The sequence below is a fragment of the Mytilus edulis genome, chromosome 8, assembly GCF_963676685.1.
Source record: "Mytilus edulis chromosome 8, xbMytEdul2.2, whole genome shotgun sequence".
Taxonomy (NCBI): Eukaryota; Metazoa; Mollusca; class Bivalvia; order Mytilida; family Mytilidae; genus Mytilus; species Mytilus edulis.
The window spans coordinates 60,994,271-61,015,715 of NC_092351.1; the positions used below are offsets into that span (position 1 = coordinate 60,994,271).

The 21,445-nt window shown below is 32.8% G+C and overlaps 1 protein-coding gene across 1 annotated transcript; it reads right to left on the reverse strand.

Annotated features, from left to right (window-relative positions):
• Positions 1 to 18,119: 18,119 nt before the first annotated feature.
• On the reverse strand, positions 18,120 to 20,154 carry LOC139484257 (uncharacterized). The gene is made up of 3 exons (XM_071267993.1): positions 20,142 to 20,154; positions 19,779 to 19,843; positions 18,120 to 19,517 (listed from the first exon to the last, which is right to left on the reverse strand). Exons 1-3 carry the CDS (start codon positions 20,152 to 20,154, stop codon positions 18,120 to 18,122), a joined length of 1,476 nt encoding a protein of 491 aa, XP_071124094.1.
• Positions 20,155 to 21,445: the final 1,291 nt, after the last annotated feature.

Sequence of the window (21,445 nt, forward strand, 5' to 3'; positions counted from 1 at the left end):
ATAATAATTAGTCTTATGTGTTCACGACATCCTATTTAATGCAAACATGATACCAAAAAGATGGAATTGTATGTAATGGAGGTTAATCAAAATGAAAATAAAAGTCCAGGAATTTTGTTCGACCGATGCGCTGTGTATTAATCAGAAACATTTAAACCAAAATAAACAAAAGTACAGGTTTTATTCGTTCCTTAACATTTCAAATTCCGCATGGCTGAAAGGGACCAACAAAATATCTTATTTAAAAGGGTATTAGTAATTATAAGAAAGAAATTTTAAAGAAACAAGAATATTACTGCCCGTTATTTTAAACGCACAAGTTGCTTAATTTATATATATATTATATAAATTAGTGATTTTGTTTTTCTTTATGTAACCATTATAGACATTGACTTTATCTATCCAACTGGTTTAACTGATAGTGTCTACGCATTATTTAAATGAACTAGAAAGACCAGGTTTAACTTTGTAGTATTATATTCTTTTAAGTATATATTTCCACATTTCTGTTGAAAGACCTATTGAATTTCTTCTTCTTAATATTTTTTTTCTTCTTCCGCCACTGTTATGTGTCGCAAGATGTGGCAGAGATATTTGGTTTCTGATATCGAACAGTTTATGCGCCTTTGAAATTGACCCTGCTTAATAGGCTACTTTTCCTAGTAAGAGTTATCTCTCAAAACAGTGTTTTCCTTGCGATTGCATCTCTTCCGTAACAGTATCAGAAAGCGACAAATTTATTTTAACAAATTGCTCATTATATCTTCAGGATGATTTTTCTGTTTTGACCGAAGCGATACGCAAACTCCATATGAGATTTGTGTCCCTTTTCTGTATTTGACATAAGCGTTATATAAATGCATAGCATAAATGATAAATGATAGAGACCTAAGGTATATTGATTTGAGGTCCTTTGTTCATTTAAATGAAAATGAGGCCAAGGTCAAAGATCAAGGTCATATTCTAAATTTTGACTTTTCCTTGTGATTTGATCTCATATACATATAAAAGAACAAATTCAAAATGTTTGGCTAATTGTGTTTCAGATCTGATACATTTAGTCTGAAACAACCCAATGGCATCCTATAGGAGTTGTTGTCCTTGAAATGATAAAATTAAGGTTAATCAAACATTACTCCAACTAATTAGTACATGATAAAGCCATAAGGTCTTTTGCAGCATGTTAGTTGGCATGTGACATTGAAAAATATCAACCGGAAGTGACCTTTATAAAACAAAAAAGTAGCCATTTTTGTATACTTCATTAAAAAATAGCTAGAAACTGTATTTTGTTATAGAAAACACATGTATTAACCTATCAATAGAGACAGGAAATGACCTACAATAACAGGAAAAACCTTATATATGTTCCTTATTACAGGCAAAAGTATATAGAAACTATATAGTGTTTAAATCAATATTAGGCTATCACGTGAGACTGGAAGTGACATTTTTATAAACCGAAAGTTGACATTTATCTCCCTTGTTTCTTGAAAAAATATTTAGAAACAATATATTTATTGAAATTACGGAAAAACATATGCTAGGACGCTTATATTTACTTACTTAATCGAATAAATTGGAAGTGGCTTCTCCTCATTAATATAGAAAAATGATGTAGAAAGACCTGCAATTGTTCTTTGGACAACTGGTTTTTAATTGTCTACTTAAATTTGTTTATAAGTACTACTTTTCATATTCGCTTGAAATTTCCTTTTCTTGTTGTAACATGTACAGTTATTAAAAGTCTTCACATAAAAAAATGATACTAAACCGCATAATGTAATACCGCAATCCCACTAGGCCACGATCGCACTACGATTTGTGAAAAAAAATGCAAATTTTGATGATTGTAGTACGATCGTGTAGATCGCAGTAAGGTCGTATCTCGGTCGTGGTGATGTGTTCAAGATCGTGGTGCGGTCGTCGTGAAATCAGGTCGTAATAGAAGCGTAGTGAGAGCGCACTAAGGTCTTAGTAAGATCGCAAAGGTCGCTGTACCATCGTAGCGAGAGCGTAGCGAAAGCGTGATTCTATTCGGAGAAACTGCGCTACGATTTCACAGCGACGTTATTACGACCTCACTACGATCGTCACGTTCTCACCGCGACTCAACTTCGCTTCCTCTACGACTATACCACGTTTACACCACGCTGATCAAGACCGTAATACGATTCTAGCACGCCCTTGCCATCCTCATCACACTCTTCTAACGACCTGACTACGTTCATACTACGACCACCATTCTCATTGTCATTTTCACATACAATATATCAAATCTCTTCAGGTTTTTTTGTTTGTCTGTATGTAATTAGGACTTTTTTCTCCAACGGCTCAACCATGCTTCTCGGTTTTTTTTTAGATTAAAACGTTGGTTTTCTCGTTTGAATGGTTTTACACTGGGCCCTTTATGGCTTGCTGTTCGATGTGAGCCAAGGCTCCGTTTTGAAAGCTGTACCTTGACCTATAATGGTTTACTTTTATAAATTGTTACTTGGATGGAGAGTTGTCTCATTGGCACTCATACAACATATTCCTATATCTATTGACACATCTGTGTCATCTCTGCTATCGTTCACTAAATCATCGTCATATGAGCTTTATGAACCAGCAAAAGGTTATAATTTAGGTTGGATTGGTCGGTTCGACATCTCTGTTTAATCAAGATTCGTTACTATGATAGCTCCCTCTACCTCTTCATCAACATCTACCACCACGCCCACGTCTTTTAAAAGATTTTGCTGGCATAATAAAAGGCAACAGTAGTATACTGCTGTTCAAAAATCAATAAATCGATAGAGAAAAAACAAATCAGGTTACAAACTAAAACTGAGGAAAACGTATCAAATAAAAGAGAACTACTGAACAACGTTAACAGAGACACAACTCCGAAATTTAACACACACATAAACTACCTATACTGCAACAATGGCCATTTTCCTGACTTGGTACATGGCATTTTATGAAAACTTGTTGGTTGAACCTGGTTTTGTGGCATGCCAAACCTCTCGCCTTAATGGCAGTGTTAATTATAACATTAAAATGACAACATTACACGACAGGGTTACAATAAATAAACAAATAAATAGGAGAAAATATAGGACAGAGAAACAAACGAATAATAGCCATCAAAACATGCAAACGCGTGCTACGTCAACACAAAACTATGATCAGATGTTAAAAGTTTGAAAAGCCATAACAACTAAAAAGTTGAGGATCGCAGAGAACCAAAACTTCCAAAAAGTTGTGAAGCAAGGTTATCCAGGGTTTTGCAAACAGTAAATTTTATAAAATGACTATATACATGATTAAACTGAAGTGGTGACTATCTATAGAATAAAAACGAATACATTACAAAATCACAGCCCTGTTAACGATAGTCAATGCAACGCCAAAAGTGACGTCACATTTAAATTTCTTAAACGTGTGCCGAAAATTAAGAAAGAATTTGGATGAAATTCAAGATTAGATTTGTATGACTTATCTAACTTATATTAATAACAGTGAAACTTATAATACTAATTAATGTTTGATGTTAGTAGTAATTAGATAACTAATTGTATTATCTAGCAGTGGGGGTGTTTGTTTTGATCAAACTGCAAACCAAATATATTGTAAATTTCGTTGATCAAAAATTAAATCTGCCAAATGAACTGGGTGAGTTGTTATCCCTAACACAACATGCACAACACACGAATACAACAGAAAAAAATTCGATTGACAACTACAAACGTTAAGACATTTAACAAAATCCGATGACAACAACAAACACAACATCAGAACCCAGCAAATTAATTTGGGATGGAAAAGTACCTTGCCACGTCTTAAAGCAATACGAATGCACACGCAGCAAAACAGTCACATTCGGGAATAAGTTACGTTTTGTAATAAAAAGATCAGACGACGTATTGACAAACCACAATCTAACACGTGGTAAAAATGTTCATAGTTAGTTTGGACAAAGATACATCGTATGGATTAACCAATTCGTGATGGTGTCCGTAAAATTTACGGAGTGTCATTTTTAATCTGTCCTCCTCATAACTTTTTTGGAGCAGTTTCTGCGTTAGGAGCACACTGCTGTATATGAAGTCCGTATAGTGTGAACATGCACGAGAATAACGTATTAATTGAGATATGTAAACACCATACAATGGAGCAGAGGGTATGTTACTGCTGAGAAATGGGAAATTGATAATTGGGAAGTTGAAATCGTCCCGTTTATCATAGATTTTCGTGTGAAGTCGTCCATCTGTGTCAATATTAAGAAAAAGATCAAGGTATGAAGCAGTCCTTCTAGTATCAGTAGTATCCTTAATTTCAAGTTCACCTGAATATATGAGATGCATATATTTGCTGAAATATGGGTTATTCAGTGATAGGACATCATCAATATATCGAAAAGTTAAATTAAAGAATTTCGCAAGGTGCTTTTTCTGTTTGTCTTTTAGAAGGGTTTCAATGAATTCTGCTTCATACGAGTACAAAAACAAATCGGCTAGTAGGGATGCACAATGATACCGATTGTATGTTGAAATATGAATCTTCCAAACTCAACAAATACATTGTCGATCAAAAAGTCAAGGATTTTGATAATATCATCTTCTGTATATTTTACGGTCGATTCATTGTGGTTCTTCACAAAATATGAATTATTGAAACCCAAAACAAGAAATTTGTATTTAAGATTCCCATTTTTATAGAAATAGCACTGTTTAATGTGATGTGGAGTCGATCTTTCAACTGCACATCGGGAATAGTAGTGTAAATGGTCGAAAAATTAAAAGTCTTTGTGTTGCTGCAAAATTGCAAAGATTGTGATGAAAAATAAAGCAGAAGATCTTTAGAATTTTTGAGATACCACATCTGGTTAACACCACTTGTAGATAATATATCTCATCACAATATTTTTGACTGTATTGTTTCCTCTAAATCTACGTATTAATCAGAAATAAAAGGGATGGAACTGTATTCATATGGAACACGATGTTGACGTTATTGTTGAGAACGTAGTAAGACCGCGGTATGAGCGTAGTATAATCGTGGTAAGAACGTGCTATAAACGCAGTAGAAGCGTGGTAAGATCGTGTTGAAATCGGATAACTCGTGGTATGGTCGTAGTGATAACGTGATGAGCGTAGAAAGACCTCGATAAGCGTAGTGAGGTCGCAGAATAGGCGCGGTGAGAACGTGGAATAATCGTAGCGGGATCGTTGTAAAAGCGTAATAAGGACGTAGTAGCATCGTGAAAGAAACGGAAATTTACATTGTCATGCCGCTCATACCACGACCTCACCACGATCTGAATTTATTTTAGATCGCGGTGAGCATGGTCTAGTGGGACTGGGGCTTAAATTAACATCCGACATTCAATAACTTTTTATCGGCTCGATGTCAGTGTTTGTCAAAGGTCAGCTGTTCATTCATTTCATTCTAAATATATTTGAACTCAGGCTTTTTTGGAACATACTTTAAATTTCTAGTGAAGATTGTCAATTTGATAGTTTAATCTCTTTATGTTATTCAAAATAAACTATATAAAATTTAAAATTTAAAACAAAACATTGATAGTGCACAGCCTTGAAAATGTAAGATGGTCAATTTGAATTGTGGCTACAGACTACAAATATTTCCCGTTGTTTGTGGTCATTGAATATTGTTCCCGTGAAGTATTAGTATATCATGTATATCAGGTATTTCCTCCGTAGTTTCCTTACTTCTTTTTGTTTAAAAGTATACTATATAGGTTATTTATTTATCACTAGAACTCACCAGCTAAATCGTGGGCATTTTAAGCTTAGTTGGAAGTATGTAAACTATTGTTGGATGAATTTTTGTAAAACATTTTATGTCTGGAGAATTTCAGAAAAGACAACAGTCAAGTAGGTATATTGAGATAGGGCAATATTTTCAAACCCTCTCCCTTTTTTTCAAAGTCCGTTATTTTTTTGTTTGCTGTTATATTTCATAATTTTTTCGTATGAACATATGTATATATTTTATAAATAAAGTGTCTAAGATTCTTCTCCACGGCGATCCGTGATTGCTATATAATATAGAGAGCCTCTATATATTATAGTAGTATAATCATAGTATACATGCAGATAAAAGCGAAAAAAAATTGTCCTCTCCCAGAGTACTTTTTAAAAACTGAAATAAAAACTATGTGTAGGTAAAAACCGGTATTGTGTCTGACTTAAAAGTCGGTCTGAAGACGGAAACAATATCCGGACGCCTTTACTTTCGTTTTTCTCCTAAAATAACCCAAACTTTATAATCATAATAATGGATGTCAAATGCGACTATGCATGGTACCTAAAGGACACAGAGGCATGATGATTATTTATTGTGGAAGAACGAGAAGCGACACACAAAATTAGGTCTCCTCGTTTAAAAGTATAGATATGTAAAACTTATGGAAAGTGGAAATTAAGAGTTATGATTCTGGCCTTCCGTATTTATTCAGAATTCAGCTTCTTATACAGGCTCTCATAAGAGAAAACTGCGATTGATTGTGCTACGTCAGGAATGTGTTGTTCGAAATGTATTGTTCTAACATTTGTCTATACTTAATACTATACATATATACAAATATCAAAATGCGAGTTTGAATTAATGTGATTATAAACCTGCCGCATTTTTTGTATTAATGAAAACATTGCAATAATTTGTGAATTTACAGTATAATATTTATTAAGATTTACGAATCTTGAAAATAATTTTTACAATCAACAATAGAAATAAGAAGATGAGGCATGAGTGTAAATAAGACAACTTTGAATCCTAGTCACAATAAGTAAAATGAAAACAAATATATAATTCAAAGAAAGGCATTGCCTCACACCAAACAGCAAGCTACAGCTATAAACGCATGAAACGGCTACAATATAACTAGCATAAACCAATTCAGACAGGGAAACCAGCGATTTTTTTACATAAAAAACGAAAACAAGAATCACTTATGAACCTAATCATCAAACAACAACCACTGGAAAACAAGTTACGGACTTATAACAACTGCAACCAAATAAAACCGGTGTAAACGTTTCAACAGACTTTAACTTTTAAGCCTCACGCTAAACTGAAACAGTAGTGAAACATCACAACATAAATGGACAAACTATAAAATATCAATTTAAATGGTTTAACTCAATTGCTTTTTTAGCAGAATCATAGCTCAAAAGATATCATTGGATTCACTCTTTTTCTTTTATAGTATAGTTAGTACCAATTATCCCTGTTTCAATTTTTTAATAATCAGAAAGAAAAAAAAATTTGATTTTAGTAAACTTTGTGCATAATTTTTCACATGCAATGAGTAGAACTGGTATCAAAATATACCAAATTATAACAAATTGAACTAGACGTGTTTAAACACAGGCATGTTTGCAAAAACTGTTATATGAAATTACTCGATTGACTTATAAATTCATTTAAAAAAGTAACAGAATTGACTGCTAAAAATCTGATAAAATGTTTTTGCGTTCTTACTAAAAATCTTTTGTTGATAAAATCACAGATTTACAGGTTAAATTATTTATTTGTGTATGAGGGTTTGGGTATTTTTCTCAGTCTTTTCTTCTTCCGTTTTTACTAAAAGACGTAAAGAACTTTATACGAGATATAAAAGTAATATGTACTACTATTTTTATTTAAAGTTCAAAACATTAACTTTAATGTTTTAAAGTTTAAGTCGAAGAGTTTATATTGACATTGATGCTTACAGGTTGTCATCTGAACATATCATAGAAAGGTTCCGAAAATATGTGAAATAATAGACAATTGGTTACCTGTTGAAAAAAAATATGAATGCATTAATATCAATAAATCACCCAAAATACAAACAATTTCTTACCATTCGGTGATAGGAATAATATGTCCAAAAACAGAATTGTCTTTATCTACACTATTACATGTATTACATAATCTAACTCTGTGTATTAAAATGCCTGCATAAGATTTATATGGTGATTGGACTTATCAATATTCATGATAGGCGTATACGAAACCAGACACATCGAAAACGAATACATTTACTTTGTTACTTTCCTTAAATCAATTCAATAGGATTTTGACATTTCTTCTAGAAAAGGATGCACGTGTGACTACAAGCTTTCGAAGGTTATACAATTTAAATATAAAATAGATATCTAAAAGCAAAAAATGTAATATTGTGTTAAACGCGAAAAATGCAAACTCCTTTCTTACAATGCAGAACTATCGTGTCCTTACATTCGTTATAGTAAATAAAAAAATAAAAATCAACAGCAAATCGAAATTCACGTTTTGAAATCAGTTGTGTTCACAAGAATGTCAAAAGGGAATTTGATTGTACAGACTGTTTACGTAATTAAAAAAAGGTGTTAATAGCCCTTAGATGATACACACTTGAAAATAATCGGTCATGAGTGACGAAGAGAGAGTTTTCGCTATCCTTTTTCTTTCCCATAACGTAAAAGTTAAAGTTCAATTATTTAAATTCAAAAAACGGAGATGGTTTGTCAAACGTTAAAACACATGAACATTATAGTGAAATACTTTCGAAGACTGCAGAAATTTTTGAAATACCAGCGCATGGAAACAATAACAAATTAAAAAAAAAATATTCTGCCCATTAGAAACCGTCTCGTTTCAACTAGAGTGATCACAAAAAAATGAAGATCGAAGATTCTCGTAAACGACTACATTTAACATATCTTTTAAGTCTACATAATAAAATCATTGTACTAAGCACATATATTGAACTTCCAACATTAATATTAATGATATAGGTCTTGAAACATCATATGATTCAGGTTAAACGTAGCAACTGCAATTAATCAATAAGACATGTTCCTGATTTTATACCTGATTTTCTCACATATGTGTTTAAAATTCATGATGAATATCGACTAAACTGGATCAAATATTAGTCAATTACATATTATTTATAACGAGTTATGAACTAATTTCTTTTAACACAATTTGAGATTTGGAATTTGCGTTTTGTTTATAAACTTTCCGTTTGAAATTATACTGAGTTTAGTATTTTTATTTTTATACTTTTTTATCCGTTCAACACGGTTTTATTCAGTGTGAATGTGAAATACGTGTCCAATCTTTCATTGATAAAGTAACGTAATATGTCTACAATTCAACGAACAAGTACTGTTGCATGTCAGAATAACAAAAATATGGACATTTTTTAGTCAATCAAATACTGGTCCCCCTTGAGTCAAACAATACGTCGTTGTAGCATAACATGTTTTTGATCGATTTCTATCATTGTAAATGACTATGACAGATTTTCAAGTTGAGAGTGTTGGTCAAATAAAAAATGGATGCATATTCAAGTCGATTTGTTCAAGATAGTAATTGTAAATTCTTCTGACCGAAAACAGACATTCATCTGGTATTGTTTCTAATATATCTTGGAATAATTTAATTTTGGATGTAACGTGTCTTCTGATTGGCTGATATTATTTTGTTATCAGCCCATAGACATAATTAAGTCATGTGACCGTGACTTCATCAACGTTTTTTCATGGTTTTCTACGGTTTAAAATGGAATTTAGAATTAAATTATAAGAAATGACTGTACTATTTTTTCTGTCTATTCGAAATAACATAAAAAATGTGGTGCACAGTGTTAAATAACCCGCTACGCTCGTTATTCAGTGTGCACCACATTTTTTATGTTATTTCTTCATAGACAGAAAAAAATATTACAGTCATTCCTTAAAGAAATTCTTTCGATAATAATAATGTTTACATGTTGTGAGCATTTGACGATGTCAAACAAAAACGTAAAAAGCCAATTTGTGTATACTTATAAAGGTAAGCTAACTTAGAGAAGCTTAAATATATGTAGTACTTTACATATTAAGTAATAATTCAACGTTGCTTCCGTATTTTTACTTTTGATAGCAGTGATATTGTGTTTATAGACGTCTTCCGTGTATCAAAATAAACATTTATTCAAAACATTGAATATCATGAATATATAAAGTATAAATTTTAAAGGTATGGTAAGTCAACAGAATGTATAAAACATCATTAGCGTCGGGTCGGAAAACACACACATTGTATTAGTATGAGCTTTTAAATTTCTTTAGAAAAGCAGGTTCGCCAAATTAATTTTTGTTTTCGTAACATGTAAAAAAAAAATTATATACTTTCCGTTTCTTAGAATATTTTTTATCCTGCGATTTGAAACTGAAGCAATGGATCGTTTCCTTTTTCTAATTTCTTATTTCATATAAATGTCGTCCAGAAAGCGTTGTCCTTGAGATAACTCCCCATCAGAGAATAATAACGTAGGAGGTAAACATCGGTCATCTTCAGATTTTCAAAAATGAACAACAAACAATCTACTTGAAAGTAAATTGAAAAGTAATTAATATAACATGGAAATGTTCCGGACCATAAGAAAATTTGACCATACGCGTATGATCATGTCCATATGCGTATATTCACATTGTCGGACCATATGAGTATATACTCGTTTGTTTATAAACAGGCCAGTCCATTTGTACCATATGGGTATTTTGTCATATATATATGCAACAACTTTTCAACAATACGTAGCATGAACTCTTTCTATAAACAATACAACAAAGGATACATAAAATGTATTAATTTTATATAATTCAAAGGCTACCAAAAACTTTTTTGTTTTATTTAAAGAAGGATAGACCATTCAAAATGGCGACTTATATCCAATAGTACGGCAGCTTTGTCGAAAATTGCGCACATCCAGCTACAAGCATGAAATTTGGCAAAGACCTTCCTCAACTATTACTCTTTTATTTCAGATAGGGAGGCATTTGAAAAAGTGTCACACTTCCGGTAAAATTCAAAATGGCGGACATCATACTGAAACCAGCCCAGTATCAAAGGCTAGTGTATGAATAGGTGTTTTTATCATGCTGCTATAATAATATTTGGTATTAACCTTTGTTATGTACTACTTTTGAGTATATTATATAGATAAGATGTCTTTACTAACCCTACTTCCGGTAAAAGCCAACATTATTTTTAGGGAGGGTGATTTAAATGTGTTTTGACGTATTGCTACTATCATTAAATTGTGCAGGAACCTTACTTTGATGCTGCTAATGAATACAATGTATAAGACAAATGTCTTAAAAACCCTTACTTCCGGTTATAATCAAAATTGAGGACAGAGAAATATATTTTTTTTCAAAATGTAAAGAAAATGGTTTTTTTTTTGTGGTGGTCATTTAACTTTTGGCTTTAGGTTATTCTCTAAACCACTTATTTTTTTATATAGTTAAAGTTTAAAAACAAAGTTAACCCTTCCGGTAAATAAAACCAATATGGCGTAAATTTCAAAGATTTGTCCTCAGTCCATATCTTCGATGTAGAGTTTTGGATAGATTGATTAAAATCAAATAGAATAACTAAAGACCTAAAACATCTTTAAGATTACTGATTCATGGCCACAAATACATGTTTATTCTCAATCGGAGAGCTGATTTTCCTCATTTACAAAGACCGTGGTATTATTTTAATAATGTAAAAGCTCCTGATAAGGCAAAAGGCCTCACAAAGAGTTGTCCAAAAGGGTTCCAATGGATCATATGTTTCTCATCGCTATTCATAAGCGTCTGGAATAGTAAGCATTGGAACCAATTCCAGCCCTGTTACTCATCCACACCTGTCAAGGTATATTGCACGTTTTACATGCTGAAAAAAACTAGACCGAGTCGTATTAGCGTCTGGATTATTTAGCATAGAAAAATATTTCAAGCTCTTTACTCATCCAAAACTGACAAACAATAGACCGAGTCGTTCAAATAGCACCAATAAGTCTTTCCTCTTCCAAAAACATGTTTTCTTGCTTCGTAAACCCCATCAAAAAACACGTATCGTTTTATCAATTACATTATCAAATCCATATATGGTGATGCTGGCTGATCAATCATCATTCTAAATCGTAAAGTCACATCTTCAAACGCCATCCATGTCAACAACGAAGTTCCCTTTCAAGTAAACGTGCATTTGAATGGTCATGGATAAATACATATCTAAAGTTTTTCCCACTTCCAAATGCAAAGCCAGGCCAAAGTTCGTCTGCCCCTATGTCAAGGAATAACGAAACAGCAATGACGGCAACATCAGTATCGACTGTACGAGGCATGACTCAGTTGAGTCTGTGTATCAATGCATCAGACACATGTATCTTGATTCTAGTATAAGCCTCTTCATGTTAACATGGGGCTAAACTTGAAACACCATCATGTGGTGGATAACACAGAACATGCTGAGCATTTGTTGATACAACTACCTTTTCCTCAAAATCTATTGAGCAAGCTCCTGTGAATAAAAACTAAAAAGTTCTTTCGTAATGTTGTCTTCTCTCAGAAAACTTTGCCAATTTTGAGAAATTTGTTTCGACCCTGAATTCGTCTTTGTGTTCCCTTTCCCCTAAATGTAGCTTTGGTTTCTTGTAGCAGCCTTCAAACTACCGGTATTGTTAAGGTACATCCACTGTTATTACAGTTTCAAGGTGTTTCGTAACGAGTATGCTGATAGTGTATTATGTCCTTACCTTAAAAAAAACCGTGAAACTGTTACAAGAGTGGATGAAGTATTGGATGCATATGGTATTTGTAGCAACACATGTTCAGGATATTCTATCTTAACCACCACGTGATGTATTTCAAATTATGCACCATAATCACATTAAAAGGATGACACTAAAATCATGATGAATGTGTCTGATGCAGTGAAACACGAGCTTAAACGAGTCATTATTCGAACAGTCGTTACTGATGATGCTGTCATTACTGTTTCGATATTCCGTGACATAGGGGTAAACAAACTACGGATTGTGTTTAGGAGGGGGAAAAGCTTTGGATAAATATCTTTCAATGACCTTTTGAAATGCACTAGCGATTAGTGATCACACACACATATTGTGATCCATGTATTTACCGGTTGTGATACGTTTTTCTGTTTGTTCGAAAAGGGGAAAAAAGACTGCGTGGGAGACATTGATGGCATTTGAAGATGTGACTTTAACATATAGAACGATAATTGAACCGACTTAATCAGCGATGTTTACTGTAAGATCGCACAAACTTATCAGATGGGGTAAGCATGGTTAAAAAGCAAGAAATTACGATTGACGCAAAAGGGAAGGCTAATTGAGGCTATTCCCTCAACTTAGTCTAGTCTTTTTTCAGCATGCAAAACTTACAATATATACAGACATGTGTTTAGGGGACGAGCTTGAAATTGGCTCTTATGCTACCCAGTCCAGGCGCTAATGGATGACGAAGGGAGAAAGAGGATCTCTTTTAAACTCTTTCTGAGGCCTCATCATTTTGTCAGAAGCTTGCACACTGTGGATTAAAGAAAGGTTGCCGCGGTTGTTGTAAATGTGAAAAATCAAATCTCCTGTGTCCTGTGTCGTGTGATTGTTGTGGTGACTGGGAATTAACTTGTTTCTATTGGCCAAATAGTGGTAATTTATTAAAATGTTTTGGTACTTTTGATTTTTTTGTTTTAATCAGTCTGTCCAAAACTCTACATCGAAGATATGGATTGAGGACTCATCTTTTGACATTTTTACTCCATATTGTTTTTTATTACCGTAAGTGTTAACTTTGTATTAACATTGTAAATATCAACTACAGAACATGATTAGTGGTTTAGAGGATATTAACTTAAAGCCAAAAATGTAATGACCACCACAAAAAAAATCCACGTTCTTCACATTTTGAAAAGAAGTTGAATATCAAAATAAAAAAAATATATTTTTCTATGTCCACCTTGAAAAATATAACCGGAAGTAAGGGTTTTAAGACATATGTCTCATACATTGTATCGCTTAGAGGCATCAAAGAAAGGTTCATGCACAATTTAATGATAGTAGCAATACGTTAAAACACATTTCAATCACTCTCTCTAGAAAATAAGCTTATTTTAGTACAATGTCTGCCATGTTGGATTTTACCGGAAGTAGGGTTTTAAAAGTCATCTAATCTATATAATAAATCAGTAGTACATAACAAAGGTTTGTACCAAATATCGTTATAGCAGCATGATAATAATACCTTTTCACATACTAGCCTTTGATATTGAGCCGATTAAAGTACAATGTCCGCCATTTTGGAATTTCCCGGAAGTGAGACTTTTTTTAAATGCCTCCCTATCTGAAATAAAAGAGTAATAGTTGAGGATGGTCTATGCCAAAGTGCATGCTTGTAGCAGGATGTGCACAATTCGTCTGAAATATGCTTGTATCCGCCGGACTATATTGTTTGTCTGTTTGGTTTTTGTTTTTCATTTTTAGCCATGGCGTTGTCAGTTTATTTTCGATTTATGAGTTTGACTGTCCCTCTGGTATTTTTCGTCCCTCTTTATTAAAGAGAATCAAAAAGTTAAACCACTGTCCACGAGTATTTGCAGGGTTTGAGCGCCCATCATCAGATTTTATCTAGTCACATTCTGTGTGTACCTTTCCCAAATCGGTAGCCTGTATTTCAGTTGTTGTAGTTGGTTCCTGTCAGTCTTTCGTATTGTTTTTTTTTTCAAAATTGTTTTATTGTAAATGAATGGCGAAATATGCAAAGTGATATTCAAACTAATAAGTTTTTTAACAAATCAATTCATTAAAACTTTTTTTACGCGGAACACCATTAGTTAATTATGACACTAACCTAGAAAATCTATAAACGTAACCTTAACTATAATTCCTTTATAATAATATGTTTCATCAACGTTAAAAACAACAGACTATAGTTATTTAAAAAAAAAAACATTGTTTCGTTTTAATTAAGAAAAAGGCTTGTCGATAGGTAGAAATCATGTTTGGTATAATTGGTTTTAGGATCCATGAATCTGTGTATGCATTTGTCATTATATTGTCGAGTAATACATATTTATGATTGATAAGAGATATAATATTGTCACTACATATATAATGTAATTACGACTTCTTTAGTTCCTGCTTAGTTGGGTATCTTGCGGTTTGTAGTTTTTACGTGGATTTCTTTAACTGCGTGCTGTTAAGATGGCTTTTTGTGGAGAATAAATATTTTTAAAATCGGTGGGGATCGTATGTAGAAAACGGTAAATATTTATGAATTTGAGCTTTATATACATTCGGAACATTTTTTTTTTTTGGCGGATTGTCCCTTTAAATGAAACAACTGCTATTGTTATAGGTCATACCTTTACAGTTTTTTTAGCTGCGAGATGGCTAATATCTATTACTCACATGTTCGTCCTACCTGATACTATGGCCTATATTTTTTATCTGAACTTTGACAAACGTTTAAATGTTTATTAAAACTTGTCTAAAAGAAATAATCCACAATGCTTTTAAACATAAAAATGGTAGCATAAGCAATTAATTATAACGTTTGGATACTCTATGGCATATGTGTTAATAGTAAACTAAAAGGTAAAACATGCTATACAAATTAAAGGACCGAGAGATCAGAATGCTGGAATTTCTTATTGAAAACATATTTGTTAAATTTGGACATTCATATGGGAACGAACTGTGCGCCTCTTTGCCGACTGATTCTTAATTTTATACGAATCGGATTTCCTTCAGACACAAGCAAAACTATCAAAAACTAGGAGATCAACGACGAAATGTATGTCAATTTATTTCCCATTCAGATATATTGTTGATATACTATCCATTAAAGGAGTACTGGCTACGAGATATGAAAAAAGGGAATGATCTCGTTTGGTTTGATTTTCTAAAGAAATTATAATTCATTTAAAGTTGACAATTAGGTTCAATTCTGTCAAAATAAGCAAATAAATATGGCTGTCGAATTATTCCCTTGCTAATGAATAATTTAAACACATTGATTCCGTATCCATGTGATTTTCAATTTAACCCATTAAATAAGGATTAGTTACGCATGCATAATTCATGTTCAGCCACTTAAAGGAAAAAATGTCAACATTGAAAGTGAAATAAAGTCGGACCATTTCGTTGACTGATTTGATTCACAAAAAAATCATTCTTATTCCGGTAAAAACATTAATTGCCTTTGTTAACCTATCACATGAAATCTATCAGTCCTATAAAACTGTGATCGTCGGCAGTACATGCATTCGGAGGTTCTCTAAATAGTTAATAAGGGGTGTCTAGACTAAAATACACACGAAATACTGATATACATTATCGAGTTCATGATTTATTATCTGTTTATTCCAGAATTATTGTAATTTAGATATACGTTTTGGTATGTTTTAATTCAAATATGAGAATTTGAGTCAAATCGGTAAACAAGAATTTGACAGCTGGTACCCATTAAACAATAAAAAGTTGTCTAATTTGGTTTCAATTATATATCCCCTAGAACTATAAATTAACTATAAATTAAGGAAACAGAAGAAACGGCTTCATCTATCTCATTTTTAGACTTATACCACGAATTTAACATACATTGTAACCTTTGTACCAGAATCTATGACAATCGAGACGACTTTTGTTCTTCTAAATTATCAATTTTGCACAATATAGTACGATATACTTTGCCTGCAGTGGGATAACAGTTCACGACTTATTCGGTATTTAAGAGCTTGCAGCTGCTACGCAGATCTGTAAAACGACACCAGGGTGTGCGAAGAAAGTTCAACAGTGTGTGAGAAGAGAGTATAAAACTTAAAGACAGCTTTGAAGAACTAGTAACACTTTATTTCATCAAACCATATCATTTTTTCAAACATGAAATGGAAACGAATCCCTATTTGATATAGGTTAATAGTTAAAACTGTCACCTTGGACTGCAATGTAGATCTAACCAGACTGTGAGTCAACTCTCGCTTTAACGATTGCGGACATTGTCTTGTCGAATAATTGAATCGATTGTTTTGATAAAAGCTTGTGTACAGGTTAAGATAATTATATTGTATACAATAACTTTAGTCAACTTTCCCAATCTTGCTAGATTGAAAATTGTTGGGTGTGTGTGTGAATACCATGAATAGTTTGAATAGTCTTAAAGTCTGTTTAGATCTTTTTCTTTTCCTAGGGTGGCTTCTCATTCTTCAAATTGTTTGTCAGTGTTGAAACTATTTTAGTATTGTTTGGGTTTTTGGCAGAACAATACATCTTGCTGATATGGTGTGGTTTTCATTTTCCCACTTTGCATGGCTACCCTTCCGCCAGAGCGCATATATCTCCCCCGGTTTTTGGTCGGCTTCTTTTTCCTTAATGTATATTTTTTATCTCGTGTTTGTATACTGTTGATTGTCTTTTCCCCGTTTTTGCATTATTTCCAATGTCATTGGCAGTTTATTATCTTTCGCCTCTCATGTATGATTACTTCAACTTGTATTGTTTATCGAACATACGGTGAATTATTCTGAATACATTATGATCTGAGATGGATTAAATACATGTTTGAAGAAATGATATTCAATATGCACGAATTTAGGGGAATGTGAACTCTTGTTGTAACTTACTTTTTACAGAAAGATCACTGAAGTGGCAGAATCTTTTGTTTATCACTAGAATGATAGAACTTCCGGATCAACTACCACAATTTACAACAGTAGTATTTTCTTAATGAAAAATTTAGATTATAGTCTGAATAACGTTTAGCAATTATATAAACAAGAATATATTTAATGGTGATTAGAAAACAACTAAATATTGAATAGTTTCAAGAAGTATATAAATAAAGGCAACAGTAGTATATCGCTGTTCAAAACTCGTAAATCCATGGACAAAAAACAAAATCGGGGTAACAAACTAAAATGAGGAAAACTCATTATATATAAAAGGAGAACAACGACATAACATAAAAGTGTAACACACATATAAAACATAATAATATCCAGTCAGAATTTAAACGAAATTCATCAAGTATTGTCTTTTATTCAAAATGAATTAATTTAAATTGTTAGTGGCACTTTGATACGAATTATATTTATTTACCGGATAGACAGAAACAGACATTTAAACTAATATAAATTCATGTTCAGAAAGTTATGACAAGAGATCACAACTTATTATACAGTGTATATATGAAAGTTTGACAGATAGTTGTCAAAAAAATTGAACTGATTTTTGTCCTGTCATGATATGGTCGTAAATGTTTTAAATCGGATTTTAGATTGTAAGGTACATTTCCTCCCTTTTATGACACGTTATAAACAACGGCTGGTCCACGTATCTGTGCAAAAAGCAGGTTCTTTCTCTTTTTATCAAAATACAAAGCACATGGACGCGATATTCTATCATCAAATGTAAGAATCTCTTTACCATTTGACCCATCTGACGACAGGATAACTATATTGTTTGTATAGTAAGAACAAACAAAAATGTTTGCATCTTCATCAAGGGAAATTGACAAAGGATAAGCCAGCAAGTCTGCGTCGCTAAACACCCACTGTTTCATTCCAGTAACGGCATAGCATGTAATCGTATGCTGTTCTGCTCTGGATTCGTAGATGTTGTCACCTTGGACAGCAATGAAGATCGAACCAGACTTTGACTCACTTCTCGCTTTTACGATTGTTGAAATTGTCTTGTCGAATAATTGAATCGATTGAATTCCCTTTGATTTAACATAACATATTATCATTCTTTTTGTGAAGTGGTAATCTATGCTTTGACATTCACCATTTGTTTTAATACTTTCTATAATATTCCCAGAGTCGATTTCGATAATTTGAACGGCACGAATGGCGGATATGGCTACTGTTTTATCACTAATGATGGTAATGTCAAACGGCCCACTAGTTACTTGAACTGTTTTCAAGAGAGTACCATCAATACTGAGCATGATAAGTCTCTGTTGGCTCAAATCTGCAAATATAAATTGTCCGTTAGATAAAACAACGGCACCACGAATGTCAGATCCCTTAAACAAATCATCTGGCATTTCAATTGTTGATGCACAAGTAAGTTTTATTTCTTCAACAGTCCTCTGGATAGATTGGGGAATTTTCGTAAAAATCTGTGCCTGCTTTTCTCTTTCTGCATTGAAAATAACTGATAACGACCCTAATTCTACAGATATAAATCCAAAGGTTGTTATTGATGATAATATCCCTATTGTATCATTAATTTTGCATTTCCAGATATTTTGTTGAAGGCTTCCATCTTTTATTAAAGTCTGGAGATATTTTTCTTCCTTTTCAACATCAGCTTCAATTAGTTTACTACCCATATATGCCTGAAGATTTGATCCATATTTCTTGACGGATGTTATGCTCTCCTGCAATTTATCTGCATATTTTGTTTTCTGTGAAAGATCTGCTACCAATTTATTAGTTTTTAAATTAACCTTCATCTCGGCAGCATCTAGTTCTGTCTGTATCTGTTGTTCTAGTTCATCCAAATGAGAGTTTATTGTAATTCTCAATTGTGTGACTTCATTCTGACATTTTTCTCGTTGGTGGAGGAACCTGGTTAGATCATCTATGCGATCCTTTATGATTGCATCAATGTTGTTTTTTATGTCTTTGATACTTATCTCAATGGAATCAAATAAAGTTGATGACTTGGCATTCTTTAGAACATCACGAAGTAGCTGTAAACCAACACACTTTTGGTGAATAGTAGAAATACAAGCCGGGCAACATAGTTTGTTATGATGAGGACAATAATTTTCAAATTTCATATCATGCTCCGTGCAGAAATTTGAGATATTTGCAATTGATGCGGGAAGTTTTCTATACCTTTTCATAGAAATGACACCATGTGTTCGTGTTGCTTTCGAAATACTGTGATGATTATCATGGCATTCCGTACATAACCCTTCATCGCATTCAGGACACCAATAAGCGGATACTTTTGTAATATGACGAACTTTACAAACTCCACAAAATGTACTGTCGGAAGAGTCAGACATTGTATCTGTAAATATAAATTATATACAGTCATGAGACTCTGCTATTCGAAAAAAATAATTAGTTTTATATTATCTTGCATAGTACATGACGACATGTCGTTCTGTAAAACGGTAACTAGTAAACATATTGGTCTCTTAAGGTCAATCTGATATGAGCACCTTTTAAGATTAAACAATAAATCATCAAGTCATTCCATTTTTTTCAGTCAACTTCCAGACTATTCACACTCAAGATCAAATTCGCTTTCAGTCAATCAAGACCTGTAATGTCTATGTTCAGATTATCCAGTATTTTTTATTTACCTGCACACATCATACTGAATTGTCTGGGTAACTAAGGAACGCGTACAAAATAAACTGTCAGCAAATTTTCTGAACAGTATTTAATTTCGGATGAGCTGAATGACTGCACATGACTGAATCATTTATTAATTCGACTTTTAAGATGATTAAGATATCTGGATATTTAATTATTATGATTTTGTTCATTTATGGTTTTTTTTCTGTCTTAGGTGTTCTTTCGTTTATTTTTACTGTATAACTATTACGTTATGTTGTCATTTTAGTGGTTTTTCAAGCATTGCAATACATACTGTAAATTTGGCTAGCCCAAAATTCAGGTTTTACCTAGCATTTTTTTCTCGACATGTCCTGTACTAAGTCCGGAATATGGCAGTTAAATAGTCAGTTTATATGTATGTTGGCATTTTTATCGTAGAAGGTCAGTGTTTCTGTTAATCCGTCAATTTCCACTTATGGTTATATGTGGGAATAGTTATCAAAAGTACCAGAATTATAATTTTATACGCCAGACGCGCGTTTCGTCTACATAAGACTCATCAGTGACGCTCAGATCAAAATAGTTAAAAAGCCAAATCAATACAAAGTTGAAGAGCATTGAGGATCCAAAATTCCAAAAAGTTGTGCCAAATACGGCTAAGGTAATCTACTCCTGGGGTAAGAAAATCCTTAGTTTTTCGAAAAATTCAAGGTTGTGTAAACAGAAAATTTATAAAAATGACCATATAATTGATATTCATGTCAACACCGAAGTGCCGACTACTGGGCTGGTGATAACTTCGGGGACGAAACGTCCACCAGCAATGGCATCGACCCATTGGTGTAAATAATTATCAAAAGTACCAGGATTATAATTTTATACGCCAGACGCGCGTTTCGTCTACATAAGACTCATCAGTGACGCTCAGATCAAAATAGTTAAAAAGCCAAATCAATACAAAGTTGAAGAACATTGAGGATCCAAAATTCCAAAAAGTTGTGCCAAATACGGCTAAGGTAATCTACTCCTGAGGTAAGAAAATCCTTAGTTTTTCGAAAAATTCAAGGTTTTGTAAACAGAAAATTTATAAAAAACTGACAAAAAAAACACTCAAGTTAACAAAATTAAACGTCTAAATTAACGATGAACAAACGTCAATACATTCTTGTTCTGTTTTAGATCGGACAAGTTCAAAGTCAATTTAATGGTGCAAGAAAATTGGTACCGTTAATTTTATTAATAAGAAAAAAATATATGTTGCCTGAGGGAGTTCATCTCATTTAAGCAATCTCTTTATCAATGTTAATCTTTCATTATTCAGCAAAAT